Source organism: Sparus aurata, chromosome 20, assembly GCF_900880675.1.
Source record: "Sparus aurata chromosome 20, fSpaAur1.1, whole genome shotgun sequence".
NCBI classification, from domain to species: domain Eukaryota; kingdom Metazoa; phylum Chordata; class Actinopteri; order Spariformes; family Sparidae; genus Sparus; species Sparus aurata.
The window spans coordinates 5,908,329-5,923,995 of record NC_044206.1 but is presented as its reverse complement, the minus strand read 5'-3'; the positions used below and the strand labels follow the sequence as shown (position 1 = coordinate 5,923,995).

The following is a 15,667-nucleotide window of genomic DNA, read 5'->3' as shown; positions in this document are numbered from 1 at the left end:
CATAAAGCAGTGACCCCATTGGCTGATAATGACACTAGTTAAAGTATTACACATTAAAGTGGGTTTACAGGTCTTGGGGAGTACTACTGCATGTGTGAGAAAAGTAGTTTAAAACTTCAGGGGAAACTCCATTTATTCTGATAAATTGCCTCCAATGATGCATTCAGTGACTAAGTTGCATTGTGGGTAATGTAGGCTCCGGGTTTTAAAAGGAAGAAGAATTTGTGGAATAAAAAACGGCGGTATCTCTGGTCCTACTGTATCGTTTATCCTGCTGTTGGATCCACAGTGAGTCCAACAGTGATATAGGAGTGCCGTGGACTGCTTTTCAAAACCTGGTGCCTACATTACCCAAAATGCAACGTATCCACTGAGTGACATCACTGGAGGCCATTTATCAAACTACCTGCAGCTTTTTAACATATGCAATAGTACTCCCCAACACCTGTTGACACTCTAGGCTGAGACATGACAACGAGACACATGAGCTTTCTAGCTACTGTGTCTGTCTTCTCTCCAAACATAAACAGACTTTATTTACAACTTGTCTTGTTGAACGTGTAACAAACATAAACTGGGGGAGAGTGTTTTAAGGTAGCTATTTAACTTTTGTGGTCAATAATCTTAAACAGCACTGCTAACAAAACCCTGTCTGTTCTTGGCTTCGAAGTTACTGTTACCAAGTCTGTCTCTCTATTTGACCTCCAATTAATGAGGTACATAGATATACATCAAGTCATTAAGCATTTTTTAATCCGATTTTTGACTGCAAAACAGGTGTAAATAATTCTGATTATGTTTTTGTACATAGCTAAGCACTCTGTCCTCTCCACAGGTGGAGCCCAGCACTAAGCTGTTCCCAGCAGTCTTTGCCAAGGCCACAAGCCCCAATGTCTTCCAGTTTGAACTGGGGCGTATAAAGGTGAGAGTGACACACAAACACACATACAGCTTCATCATCAGAAAAAACAACAACTGTGGTGCTGTTTTAGCTGTCCTCCTGAATTCTGACCTCAGTGCTGAGGAGCACTACATTTCCTGTTACTGCTGCATAAGATCAGCCCTCTAGTGGTGGATAGAATTTTAATTGCCTGATTTGTTTGTTGAGACTTGGTATTAAAATCCCACTATAACAAATTTCCTATTTGGGCTTCGTGACATCCTACTGGTCTCATGTCTGTTGAATGACATTCTTCACCAGAAGAGGGAGCTTGCAATCAATAGAATTAACAAAGAGAATGAGTTCAGGGGATCCGTCTTAAATCCTCCGACTACACTGAGCAAAATACTCAAAATTAAAAGTGAGCATTTTTGAAAACATTGGGATAATACTTTTATCTCATGACCACACCCTTCAGTCTCTTAAGTTGCGTCCACTGTATGCGACACTTTATGTAACACAGTGTCCTTGTTGGTCAGTTCAGCTTTGTCTTATGTGATGAGGTATCATTGTTAACCTGTTTCCTTTCAGAATGTGATGCCTCTGTCAGCTGGTCTGTTCAAGAGTGAGAGGAAGAACCCAGTTCCTCAGTGTCCTCCACGACTGCATGTCCAGTTTCTCACTCCTGTTTTATGGAGTCGAGTTCCAAATCACTTCCTCAAGGTAACACATCCTAACTATTTATATTTGGCTTGCAATTACTGGCCATTTTTGGGGGGCTTTTTTATAGCTGATTTTGGTTGACAACAGAGAAATATATTGTTTTTCTGGAAATGTAGGGACGCAAGGGCTGACAGTACTGAAAAGAAATATAACGATTGTACAGACTGTTACAGTTTAGCCAGCTTCTGTCTTAAATTGATCCTTAATGTCATTTTCTTGTTCAGGTGTCAGCATCCAGAGTGAATGACAGGCATGGCTGGCTGGTCCAGTGTAACAGACCTCTGCAGTTCATGTCTCTGCACATACCTGAGGAGAACAGGTTTTAGTACCAATACACACACACACACACACACACACACACACACACACACACACACACACACACACACACACACACACACAGAGCAATTCCTCCTTCTCCTCTCTTGTTTCTCATGCAGTATCTCTCTGTGTGTTGTTTAGGTCTGTGGATATCCTGGAGCTGTCAGAGCAGAAGGACCTATTAAAGTTTCACTACCATACCCTCAGACTGTACTCCGCAATCTGTGCTCTGGGAAACAATCGAGTGGCTCATGCCCTCTGCTCCCATGTAGACGAGTCACAACTCCTGCTGGCTATAGAGAATAAGTACATGCCAGGTAACTCTTACGTTGTATGAAGTAGAGGCCAGGCAAAAGTGATAAGCTGTGTTCTTAAAGGATATGGTTGGAATTACTTTCTAATTTTCTTTTTGTTAAGTATCAGAATCCCACACCAGCAATGACTCAGTCTGTGAATTTCTTTTTTTGAAATGTATTATTTCACACATTTTAACCAGTTAACCATTGTGTGTTTAACAAGCATTACTCAAACAGAGGAAATGGTTGTCATAGCTTTTGAAGATTCTGTGGCTAATTGGCATCATTTAAGTTAGAGGAACTGGAGGTGAACCCATGGCCTCAGAAAAAAAAAAACAGTCTGGTTCAGATTTGGGAGTAATTTCTAAATGCCTGAATGTATCTTGTTCATCTGTGCAAACAGTAGTATGCAATTATTAACCCCACAGGACCACACAGCCATCCTACTGTTCAGGAAGGAGACACATTCTGCCTAGAGATGAACATACTTTGGTGCAAAAACTATAAATCAGTCCTACAGCAACAGCAAAAGACAGTGAAACTGCTGAAGGAAACTTGTGTAAAAGTATAATGTAGGTTAGGGATTGACCAATATTGTTTTTTCAGGGCCGATACAGATCATAGATATATGTAATCAAGGAGACCGATAATCTAAATTTAAAACTGTTATACATTTGAAGTAAAAATGAAAAACTTGGTGTCAAAATTTAGAAAAATCAAGGATGGAACCTAACTAGGTACAACTAAGTGAAACTCTCACCAAAAAGCAACCAAGGCTTTATTTGTGATTGAATATGAGTCAAACCTTCGTGTAAATGCATAATTACGACGAAAGAGGCACTTTTAAGATTAACGTAGTTTCATTTTCGGGCAAGCTAATTTTCAATGGGTTGCAGGGGCACTTGTACACTAGCATCAAAATCGCTATTTTTAAAACACTTAGAAGGCTCGACACAACATGAAACTTTGCTCGTAGTATCACCAGGGTCTCTACACATGAACACAAAACATTATTTGTGTACGCAGAGTTTACTAAAAAGAAGGTTTTTGAACTACTCACCTTTGGAGCTGGATCTCCGGCGCGCCGCTGTCAAGGCATACAAAAAATGATGATCCCCGAGTACGACCTAACAGGCAGGAGAGTAACGGTGGACTTCCTACCTGTTAGGTCGCACTCGGGGATCGACACTTTTTGTCTGCCATGACGGCGTGGCGCCAAAGGTGCTACTGCTAATGTGAGTTATCCAAAAACCTTCTTTTTAGTGGTGACAAATTCTGAATATCGGCTCCGAAAACAGGCCAGACTAAAAATTGGTCTATCCCTTGTATAGATATCCACTGTAAAGGAATTCTATATTGACTTAATCTGAAAGCTGCACAGCAAGAAAGAAGCCATTGCTGGAGAACTGCCATTAGAAATGCCAGACCACTGTCTGCTATTACACATGGGGACAAAGATCTTACTTTTTGGAGCAATGTCCTCTGGTCTTATGAAAAACTGACCTGCTTGACCAATATGAACATCATTATGTTTTGAGAACAGAGAGGAAGAAAATTATGTAAATATACTAAAGCGACATCTCAAGACATCAGCTAGGAGGTTATAGAAGCTAGGAGCCTTGGTTGCAAATGAGACTTCCAATTGATCCCTCGCAAAATTGTTGCCAAATGTGCTCAGGACGAGAAATTTTAAGATTTTCTATTTTTTCAAGGAACAGGCTCTAAAAGATATAAGTTCCAGCCGATTCTGTTCTATGAAATTCCTGTTGTTTTTTAAATGTTATTGTGAAGATTTACCCTTTTAAATAATAGACCATGCTTCTTAGTGGCCTGGATGATTTATCACTTATTAATGTGACGTCATGAGGTGGCCTGTGCTATAATCTTTGATGTGATTTACTTATTCGATGGGATTTTGATGGATGTCGGTCTGCGATGTTGCCTGTTTGGTCCACATGAGTCCACAACCCTACTTAAGACAGGCTCCCCCACTGTCTTGTAAGATAACCTAATGAAGATCTGAGTACCGAAACATTGTTGTCATTAAACTTGATTGTAAGGGAAGTGGACAGTGTGCTTTTCCTGATTTTGTCGGCTCTCTGTCTTATCCTACACACCTGTCGGTCTTAGGGTGTGAAAAAGCTGTACTGACAGAACTGACCATCTCAAAGCCCTGACCTCAAACCAAATTTTAAAAAAAATGTTTGTGTGCCAGCATGGCAGGCTACACACCTGGCTCGGTAACATTAGTTTTGTCAGGAGAATGGGCCAAAAATCGGACAACCTTTTGTGAGAAGCTAGTGGAAGGCCAACTGAAATGTTAAATGTTTCAAAGGCAATGCTCCCAAATAATACGTGTATGTACATTTCCGACCTCAACAGTAAATGGTGTGTTTCAGGGTTTTAGTCGAATGTTAACAGCTTTTTGGATGTCCGTCTCTCACCCACAGGTTTGCTTCGTGCAGGCTACTATGACCTCCTCATCGACATCCACCTGAGCAGCTACGCCACGGCTCGCCTCATGATGAACAACGAGTACATTGTTCCCATGACAGGCGAAACCAAGAGCATCACCCTGTTTCCAGATGAGAAGAAGAAACACGGCCTACCAGGCATTGGCCTCAGCACTTCCCTGAGGCCCAGAATGCACTTCTCATCCCCGAGTTTTGTCTGTGGGAGCGGACCGATGTATCGTAATAACGGAAACAACGGTTCAGGATCAGGAGACTGTTTCCAGTACAGCCCTGAATTCCCCTTGGAAATACTGAAAATGAAAACCATCGAGATGCTAACAGAGGCTGTGCGGGAGGGAAGCATGCATGTACGGGATCCAATAGGCGGCAGCACTGAGTTTCTCTTCGTCCCCCTCATCAAACTGTTCTACACCTTGCTAATCATGGGAGTTTTCCAAAATGGAGATCTGAAGAACATCCTCAGACTGATTGAACCGTCTGTGTTCTCTGAAAGACGAGAAGGGCAGGAGGACACACATGTATCACATGAGCTAGAGGTGGTGAATGTGTTGGAGGCTGAAGGAAGAGGAGAGGATGGAGGGAGGGCCATGCCTAAAGAAGGACTGCTACAGATGAAGCTACCAGAACCTGTAAAACTCCAGGTGACACTCAGTAAACTCTCTTAGTTTGTTTTACTATGTCAGATCAGTGGCATATTTGGCATATATGTAGTGTGTCACTGATTTCTGTCTGTGTTTTCTTTTGTTAGACGTTAGCGAATATTGTGGAATTCATTGTAGTTCAACATTTTTTCCCCCCCATCTTATTTAAAGATAACAAAGCTCTTCTTAAAGTAACAGAAAACTCACTGTAGAAGGGTATGTCATGCAGACAACATTAAATTACAGTTAGAAATAACCCAGCATCTGGTTCGTCTCCAAACATCCACACACCAGGACAGTATGGGCGTTACCATTTGAAATCAACAATTACCACGACAAACAACAGTGCAAAAACAATAGAGGAATCTCATTGTCTCATGTGCCAGATGATCCCACTAATACAGACTGAAAAGTATAGGAAAGCTTCCCTGAGTTCAGTCCAACAAGAAAACAAATGGAAAGTTTGTTTGTACAAAACACTGATGTGGTACCAAAACACCAGAGGAGCAAGATTGGTTTTGTGTGTGTCATACTAAAACATTTCATCAACTTGACGAATGACAAACGAGCTTTGGATTTCAGAGATTGAACCATGTATGCAGAAGAGAGGTAAGTTAATTTAGCTGCAGACAAGCTGCTAAACATTACATGTGCTCCCTAAAGGGCCGTCCATACCAACAACAATAACTGTAGCAATTATTATAAATAGATTGTTTTTTTGTTTTTTTTGTTTTGTCTTGACTTTATTGCCATTCACAAATATTTACAGGGAATTCAGATGGATTAAAGCAAAACCTCAATCAATTCAATCAATTTTAGGTAGAAGGTAACACTGCTCACAAATGTAAAAGTATAATGGAATAATGAAAGACTGCCCAGATGTTTTAAAATCCACAATTGGAACTAGAAGATACGGATGATGCATTGAGAGCAATTAGCCCCAATTATGGAATAGTCGCACAAACAAGTGTATAGTTACATTGGCATTCATTTTTTTTGCCTTAAGGTTTTAAAAATTCCTAAGCAATTCTTGAATCTGCAAGGAAACTGCAATGACAGTGACACAAAAGATTCATAAGAGAAGGGTGCACTGTGTAGTAAAACCTTACCACACTGTTTTTCTTAATCATCCCATTTGTTTGTCATAACATCTCGTTGACTCAAAATTATATATGATTGTATGTGTCTTATCTGTGTGTGTGTGTGTGTGTGTGTGTGTAGATGTGCCATGTGCTGCAGTACCTGTGTGACTGCCAGGTGCGCCATCGTATCGAGGCGGTGGTGGCCTTCTCCGATGACTTTGTGGCCTGTCTCCAAGACAACCAGCGGTTCCGCTACAATGAGGTGATGCTGGCGCTCAACATGTCTGCAGCCCTCACCGCCAAGAAGACCAAAGAGTTCCGATCTCCTCCACAGGAACAGGTAGGAAGACCGCTGAAAGAAGAAAGAAAGCTAGGTTGGCGGAGAGAGCAGTAAAAATAGGTTTTACTACTAGGAGTAGGGGAAAGTGCAGAATAACAGTGTAGTGTAGAAAAACTGTAATCATACTCTCTTCTGTTCTGTACTGCTTTGGCTCATCCTGCACTTGCAGAACCCAAGTCAAATAGTCACCAGATGGGCATGTTCTTATCAGTATTGAATGAACAGGACACATTACACATATGTTTCTACAGATCAACATGCTGCTGAACTTTAAGGATGAGAAGCAGGAGTGTCCCTGTCCTGATTACATCCGAGAACAGCTGCTTGACTTCCACGAGGACCTGATGAGACACTGTGGTAAAGTACCATTCAGCTTCACCTTCACTAATTTTACACATATAGCATGCATGGTGTACTGAATTCTCCATCCTGCCAGGTATAGAGTTGGACGAGGAAAGAGGCATAGATGTTGACAGTGACTTTACCATCCGAGGTCGTCTCATGTCGTTGGTGGAGAAAGTGGCTTACCTGAAGAAGAAGATGGCCAGCCTACCAAAGGAGAAAAAAGACAGGCAACCCAGTAAGTCCTCTACATCAGCTAATACACAGACAGTCAACCTGTCCAGAGACTATATCTGATATTGCCAGTTGTTGGGCTGATGGTGGCCAGTTGAAAAAATTCTAACATTTCATGCCTTAAATCATGGGCATTGCAATGGTTCGATACATCAATAGATTGTGCTATTTCTTGGGGCCAGTTTGCCCCTCCCTTACATTGCAGTTAAGTGAAAAATATATAACAAACTGATTCTGGTTTTCTGATTCTGGACACACCACACCCCGTAACTCTGTCTCTGTCCCTCTCCCTCTCTCTGTCGCTGCAGGTACGTTACAGCAGTTGATTTCTGAAACGATGGTTCGCTGGGCACAGGAGTCAGTTATTGATGATCCAGAGCTGGTGAGAGCCATGTTTGTCCTGCTGCACCGCCAGTATGATGGAATTGGAGGACAGGTTGGTTTCTTTTTAATAGAAATACCATCAAAGAGCATGTTTAGACTTTCACATTAGAATACAACAGATGTTGGGCACCTCAGTGGCCAAAGTGTTACGATGTGCTTAATGCTAAATGCTGTAGAAGCAGCCTTACCTCATCTGTGACTCATATACAGCCTCAAGAATGTTCATAGAAGCCTCGAACAGTTTGTAGATTCAAATGCAACAGCCAAGTTATTTGATATGAAAAAAGTATACAGATTCCTCAATATATCTGTAACAAATTAGCTCTGAAAACGGGGAACAATACTATCATCATAATTATTTAGTGTGAAAATACAGTTTATATCACAAGAAAGTCCAATTGTTTCAATTCAACAAGATTGCCATTCTAGACATGACAATGGACAACACCCACGGTAGCCACACTCCGCTGCAGCCTGGAGATACAGAAGTATCTGCTGCAGTACCAGCAGACTACAGAGCAGTTTCTTTCCTCAGGCTGTGAGGCCTCAGTACATCCACCACACTCCATTTGTAATAATTAGTTTGTATTATTTTTATTCTGCCTTTATGGCTTTAGCGATGACAGGTGACAGGAAATGGGATGAGAGAGAGGGAGGATGACATGCAGCAAAGGTCCTCAGGTCGTACACTGCAGGGAGGACAAAGCCTCTGTACATGGGACGCCTGCTCTACCAACTGAGCTTAGGGAGCCTCTAGGTTTTTATTTTATGTTGTATTATTTAGTCCTCAATTATGAATTCTATATAATTCAATGTAAATGATTACTGAATTCTCCTTGACTATGATTTTCTCTGGTACACCATCTCTAAAACTTCTCGTGTGTTGAAGCATTTTAAGCATTATGAACCTGTCTCTGTCTGTCCAGGTGCGTGCTCTTCCTAAGACTTACACTATAAACTCAGTGTCGATCGAGGACACCATCAACCTGTTGGCTGCTCTGGGTCAGATCAGATCTCTGCTGAGTGTCCGTATGGGACGAGAGGAGGAGAAACTGATGATCCGAGGGCTGGGGTGAGAACACACCATTCTGTCGAGCTCATTTGTTTGTCTTTGTTCTACTTCTCGTTGCTGATTTGTTTGGGCACTGGGCAAATGGAAAGACGTCTGTACTGAAATCTGACATTGACTATCTAATACATGATTGCATAATGTAATGAATATGTTCAGAAATATTCCTTACATACTGCATGTACTGTACAGTATATGCATCGCATGTCATTCTCCTTTACCGGAACCAGTAAACTGCAGTGTAGTTTTTAACTTGTTCCTCGTCCTCTGCAGTGACATAATGAACAACAAGGTCTTCTACCAGCACCCTAACTTGATGAGAGCTCTGGGGATGCACGAGACAGTCATGGAGGTCATGGTCAACGTGCTCAGTGGAGGAGACTCCAAGGTATGAAGTATGCAGAGCTTATGTATTGAAACTGTATGTCAAGGTGTCCACAGAAAACAGGAGAAGGTTACATGTTAAATGAATCACAAACATGTGGTTCTTTTACAGTTTGCGCAGATGTGGTTAAACAAATATTACTGAGCGTGTAAACTTTAGTATCAGCCTAAAATAGAGATATACTGTGAATGAATGGGTGTCACATGCTCTTAAAGCCGGATGTTTTAAACTCCAGACAAAAATGAGTGCAAAGACATTGAAATACATTATTGGTACTAAAAGTTAATCCACAATTAAACATTTAAAATGAGAAGGATTATGGTGAATGTTTTTTGTGTAACAACCCTGTCCATGATGTCTGTTTTGTAGGAAATCACCTTTCCTAAAATGGTGGCCAACTGCTGTCGATTTCTCTGTTACTTCTGTCGGATCAGCCGTCAGAACCAGAAAGCCATGTTTGACCATCTCAGCTACCTACTGGAGAACAGCAGTGTTGGCCTCGGTGAGTGTGTGTTTGTGTGTATGTTTATGTGTGTTTATGACTTAAACTGAATCTCCTTTGTTTTTTTTTAATTTTGTTTAGTGTTTTTGCCTGTCCATTGACTTCTTGAGTTAAGATTATAAGTCAAATTGATGAAATGGCTAGATAACTAGATGTAGTCATATTCACTGTTGCTGTCACATTCACCTCTGCTCACTCCTTCCTGCTCACCTCTGTTTTTATTCAAATTCTGTGAGTTATGTTAATAACCTCTCCTATCCTCTCCTCTCCTCTCCTCTCCTCTCCTCTCCTCTCCTCCTCCCACTGCCACTCTACTCCTACTCTACCGTCCACAGCATCTCCTTCCATGAGAGGCTCTACTCCTCTGGATGTGGCTGCTGCATCAGTGATGGATAATAATGAATTGGCCCTGGCTTTAAGAGAGCCAGACCTGGAGAAGGTGACATTTACAAACATATCAGCAATATTCATTATAAAAAAAAAATCTACAGTCTATGTATTTGTTTGAGATTGTTTCGACACAGATGTGCACCAGCCAATGCCAGCATGACACAGAGGAATTTACACATTTCTTACATTTGCAAAGCTGGGAGCAGCCAGTATTTATTCATCACTTGTTTTCTTTGTTTTCTTTGACCCCCCTTTTCCTTCATCCACCTACCTCGACCCCTTTTTCCTTCATCAATCTACCTTGACTCCTTTGCTACCCTCATTAAGCCTTCTATCAATTCAAATGAAATTACCTTTACGCTAAACGATGGCCAGGTGTTGTTAGTGATGTGATTGATGGTAACCAGAACGGAAACACTTAGTAGTAAAGTGCTGCGATGATGAAGTTTCTTAACATTACAACTTGTGAAAATCTTTGTCTGTTAAGCTTTCATCAGACATATTAGACAGGCATATCATAACTGTGAACAGATACATATACCCATGGTGAAGGTTTTTCTTCCCACAAATTAATCTGTCATAAATTCCGGTGTGCATAGATTTTTCAAATAAGTTATGAAGGCAATCATGCGGGGTATACAACATCTTTCTTGCTTATTTTTCCTGCTTGGCAGGTGGTGCAGTACCTGGCCGGCTGTGGGCTGCAGAGCTGTGTGATGCTGGTGCGTAAAGGATACCCTGACATCGGGTGGAACCCTGTGGAGGGTGAACGCTACCTCGACTTCCTACGCTTTGCTGTCTTCTGCAACGGTAAACATTTTTAACAGTTTTAACTCACAAATCTCCATTTCTCAATCAGGATTATGTTACTGGTCAAACCTGTTATTTTTACCAACAATGTAGCGTTATTGTTATCAAGAACACCTCTGCTCCTCTGTGGCCAGGTGAAAGTGTGGAGGAGAATGCCAACGTAGTGGTGAGGCTACTGATTCGTCGACCAGAATGTTTTGGCCCCGCCCTTCGGGGTGAAGGCGGTGATGGTTTGTTAGCAGCCATGGAGGAGGCCATTAAGATCTCCAAGGATCTGTCCAGAGACGGCCCCTCTCCTACATCTGAGAGCAGCAAGACACTGTAAGACTTCATCATCACGTCTCATTAAATGGATGTCATAGTATTAGATAATGAGATTTAAGGGAAGTATCACACTATATTTACAGCTTCACTACGACTGGTTATTTATCTGTATCTGCATTTATCCGACACACATGGCTGCTGTCACACCTGCAAGGTTCCTAACCTTTAGAAAACCTGTGATATAAAATTAAAAAGTGTTTACAAGTGAGACAAGAGCTTATTATGACATGATATTGCATGTGTGTGTGTGTGTGTGCGTAGCAGTGACATGATGGAGGAAGAGGAAGATGATACCATCCATATGGGAAATGCCATCATGACCTTCTATGCTGCTCTCATTGACCTGTTGGGCCGCTGTGCTCCAGAGATGCATGTGAGTGACATTACATTGCACGTATGCACACACACACACACACACACACCACACACACACACACACACACACACACACACACACACACACACACACACACACACTGACCTAACCTTTTTTGTGTCAGTTGATCCATGCTGGTAAAGGTGAAGCGATTCGTATCAGAGCCATTCTAAGGTCTCTGATTCCCATTGAAGACCTGGTGGGAGTCATCAGCATTCCATTCTCCATGCCTAACCTGGCCAAAGGTAAGAAACCCCATCATTACCCACCCCACCTGGCATGACATGCATGAAACAGTAATCTTGATTCGAAACAGGTCCTCTCTCAACTTTAATCTTGTTATGCTTGTGTTTCTTTGTTTGCCTGTGCATGCATAGATGGGTTGGTGGTGGAGCCAGACATGTCAGCTGGCTTCTGTCCAGATCATAAAGCAGCCATGGTTCTGTTTCTGGACCGAGTCTATGGAATAGAAGACCAAAATTTCCTGTTACACCTGCTGGAAGTCGGGTTCTTACCGGACCTGAGAGCTGCTGCCTCTCTGGACACTGTAAGAGTGTGTGTGTGTGTGTGTGTGTCTATGTAGTAAACAGCTGTGAGTCACTCATCCACTTTGTTTCAAGCAGCTTCAGCCAGCTGTTTCTTCTTTTTTTTTAAGGTATTTTTTTGGCCTTTTATGGCTTTATTGATAGTACAGCTGAAGAGGGTGACAGGAAACAGGGAGAGAGAGAGAGAGAGAGAGGGGGAGTGACACGCAGCAAAGGGACCCAGGTCGGGAGTCGAGCTCAGGTCAGCTGCAGAGCCTCAGCACATGGGACGCCAGCTGTTTCTAATGACAAAACTCTGATAAACCCACTGTACACTACCTGCTCAGACTGACAGAGTTTGAGAGGAGCTTTGTTGCGTAATTATTAGCTAATGAGTCAGATAGTCTTCTCAGGAGTTGGTGGAGACCAAACCAGAGCTATAGGACTTCCTTTAACTGGGTGGTTAGGAACACCAGTTCGTATCAATGCTTATGTTGCTCAAAGTCTGCTGGATGTGTAAATAGTTATCTTACATATTTACTCAACAACTTCATATAGTGTGACATATTATGATGTTGTGTTACTGGATGTTTCAGTGCTTCCAAGTAACATGTAACCCATTTAAACATAATATTTTCTCTGTCCTTTCTCCTCCTGTGTCTGTGTTTGTGTCAGGTTGCTCTCAGTGCGACAGACATGGCCCTTGCCCTCAACAGGTACCTGTGTACAGCTGTGTTGCCTCTTTTGACTAAGTGTGCTCCCCTGTTTGCGGGTACCGAGCCATTCGCCTCACTGATCGACTCCCTGCTGCACACTGTTTACCGCCTGTCCAAAGGCTGCTGCCTCACCAAAGCCCAGAGGGATGCCATAGAGGAGTGTCTGCTGGCTGTTTGTGGGTAAGATTGGATTGCAACAGTAATGCATGTGTTAGAGTTATCATAATTGCACCGTGTAAATTATTGTTGTAACACCTTGAAGGGTCGTGCAAGCTGTAAGACGTTTACTGGATTTACTGGAACACGGTCCACCCATCGAATGCAACAGCTTGATCCAGCATGTTGAGGTGGAGACAAGTCTCTGTAAAGAAGTGGCCTCTTATTTCACGTTGTTCGGAAAGCCCGCGTCTAATTTTTGTCCATATCCTTTTCCTGTGACCAGACATTAGCCAGAAGCAGCCTTTAACCAAGCCGAATTAGAATGACACTCACCTCGACCCCTTACTCCTCCGGGTGGTCTGGCTGGTCAGGTTAGATGGTCGAACAATGCTGTGGGTAGTGATCATATCAAAGTCTGCTGCTCTTTATCCAAAACTTGTCCTTTCTTTTCCAATGCTGTTAAAAATATTTCTGCCAAAGGCAATATGTTTTTCAGCAACAAAGCCAAAAAATAACAGTGAAAAAACAAAAATGGGGCAAAATTTGAGGGGCTACCAGAGGCTGCACGCACCAATGTTGCCATAGGGTGTGTGTTATACATTGCCACATGGATAATCACAATCAGGACCAAAACAAAGAACAAATTGCGCTCTGAATCACGTATGACCATCTTTGCACTATGATATCAGGAGCGCAATGTAGCTTGTTAACCAGACCTTGAGAGGTGGTGGATAGCATTTTTTCAAGAAATGCACATTTAATGGTGCTATTATAGCTGCTATACTTTCTTTTTCAAACTGCCCCCAAGAGTTTTGTGTGAGCATTGCTTTTTGTTCCTCTAATTGCAACTGTGCTTCACTGTCAACAGCTCTGGGTTTAAGATGAGGCACAGAATGGAGATCGGGTAGGCAGGCTCAGAGAGTTAGCAGGGTGGACTGAGATGACGGGCAGAGGTGTGGAGGCTGGTGGCTTGTGAGGCTGGAGCTCTAGGGAGATGTTCACACTGGACAAGACAAGGAGAGACAGGGTTAGGTCAGTTGAAGAGCAAAGGTACAAGCACACAAAAATTGACTAGAGGCTTAAAGGTATCATCTACCACTAGAGAGTCGAAAAACAATCTGGCAGCGAGTGAAGAGCAGACCAGAGCATTTTAGATTGAGATGATGAGATTCTCTGCAGGTGTGCGAAACAGAAAAGACATGCCTAGCCTATGCCTGAAACACACAGACAAATACAAAACACACCAAGCGAGGAAACTCCACACAAAAACTCCAAATCATGACACTCCCAACTCATTCACTTTAAATTTTCCTGTGATGAATTTTTCTGAAGCAGTTTCTCTTCAGAAGCAGTTTTATGCCATTGTTTTATTTACATTTATTTATTTTTTCTTGTTTTGTTTACAGTTTTTTTTAATATCCCTTCTGTGTGGCAGTGGAAATAACCAACTAATGTTTTTGATCATGTGCAGTAAGCTGAGGCCTTCCATGATGCAACATCTGCTGCGGAGGCTGGTTTTTGATGTTCCTCTGCTTAATGAACACACCAAGATGCCTCTAAAGGTGAGAACTCAGGAGTGCTTTTCAAACGAATGTGCAGGCACTTTACATGTTTAAGTAGACCGAGGCACTGGCCGAGAGGTGACGCTTTTTTCCAAGGTGAATTATGCATTATTCAGCAGGCCACCATTAAATTGTGATGTTTCATGGTGAGTTTATTGTGTCCACAACACATTCAGAAAATACACACATTTGAATTGCATAGTCAACAGCACAATGCTTTTTTCTACGAGTGTACTTCCTTCGCATCTGCGTCTCCGATTTAAGATTTACTAAGAATATGTTGATCTTGGAGTGCCATCGGCAGAGAAAATGATTCTCAAAGCCAGCAGATGGCTAATGAAAGACCTCTTTACTTTTCCCAGCTGTTGACCAATCACTATGAGCGCTGTTGGAAGTATTACTGCCTGGCTGGAGGCTGGGGAAACTTCGGAGCCGCGTCAGATGAAGAGCTTCATCTCTCCAGGAAACTGTTCTGGGGAATATTTGATGCTCTGTCACGCAAGGTAAGACTCAATAACCTGAATAAAACTTTAAGACACAACATCTTCTGTTAACAATTTTCCCCTGTAGATTTCCCTGGCAATGGTGTTTGTTGAACACCACACTATGTCCGTGTTTTTAATAATAGACTCCTGGCAGCAGAAATTAAATACTATGTGAAGAAATGTTTCAGCAGAACCAGAGGGTTAGACCGGCAGTGGGAGAGTGACAGTGCTGTTTTTGATGTACCGTATAAAGGACTGTACTGTGCATGTGTTTTCGTGATGTAGCGGTATGACCAGGAGCTGTTTAAGCTGGCGTTACCGTGTCTCAGTGCTGTGGCCGGAGCACTCCCTCCAGACTACATGGAGTCCAACTACATGGCCATGATGGAGAAACAGTCGTCCATGGACTCAGAGGGGAACTTCACTCCACAGCCTGCAGACACTGCCAAGTATAAACATATTTATTTCATCTTTGTGAAAGAAGTTTGATTTCTACTTCACAAGTATCTACAATTCTTGTCATGCTTATTTGTTGAAGCTTTATTTGGTCCCTATCCAAATTCATTGTTTTGTTCCTTTAAGTTACAAAGATAGGAACTTGCGTTTCAGGCCAGCCTTGATACATATGAATCTGTTCTTTGTTTTTTT

General features: G+C 42.2%; 1 protein-coding gene across 14 annotated transcripts in view; it reads left to right on the top strand.

Annotated features, from left to right (window-relative positions):
* Positions 1-15,667, top strand: part of ryr2a (ryanodine receptor 2a (cardiac)) — a 171,749-nt gene that overhangs the window by 91,999 nt on the left and 64,083 nt on the right. For 9 of the 14 annotated variants that reach the window (XM_030399264.1, XM_030399263.1, XM_030399265.1 and 6 more), the window contains 22 exons: positions 836-922; positions 1,472-1,603; positions 1,828-1,922; positions 2,066-2,241; positions 4,671-5,335; positions 6,557-6,757; positions 7,009-7,114; positions 7,194-7,337; positions 7,642-7,769; positions 8,644-8,789; positions 9,060-9,174; positions 9,541-9,673; positions 10,009-10,112; positions 10,738-10,873; positions 11,008-11,194; positions 11,459-11,570; positions 11,698-11,818; positions 11,951-12,120; positions 12,773-12,993; positions 14,444-14,534; positions 14,897-15,037; positions 15,305-15,468. In XM_030399264.1, the coding sequence (XP_030255124.1) occupies positions 836-922; positions 1,472-1,603; positions 1,828-1,922; positions 2,066-2,241; positions 4,671-5,335; positions 6,557-6,757; positions 7,009-7,114; positions 7,194-7,337; positions 7,642-7,769; positions 8,644-8,789; positions 9,060-9,174; positions 9,541-9,673; positions 10,009-10,112; positions 10,738-10,873; positions 11,008-11,194; positions 11,459-11,570; positions 11,698-11,818; positions 11,951-12,120; positions 12,773-12,993; positions 14,444-14,534; positions 14,897-15,037; positions 15,305-15,468 (3,575 nt within the window). The remainder of the gene's footprint in view (positions 1-835; positions 923-1,471; positions 1,604-1,827; positions 1,923-2,065; positions 2,242-4,670; positions 5,336-6,556; positions 6,758-7,008; positions 7,115-7,193; positions 7,338-7,641; positions 7,770-8,643; positions 8,790-9,059; positions 9,175-9,540; positions 9,674-10,008; positions 10,113-10,737; positions 10,874-11,007; positions 11,195-11,458; positions 11,571-11,697; positions 11,819-11,950; positions 12,121-12,772; positions 12,994-14,443; positions 14,535-14,896; positions 15,038-15,304; positions 15,469-15,667) is intronic. The other 5 variants (XM_030399266.1, XM_030399259.1, XM_030399254.1 and 2 more) reach the window with 2 other exon arrangements.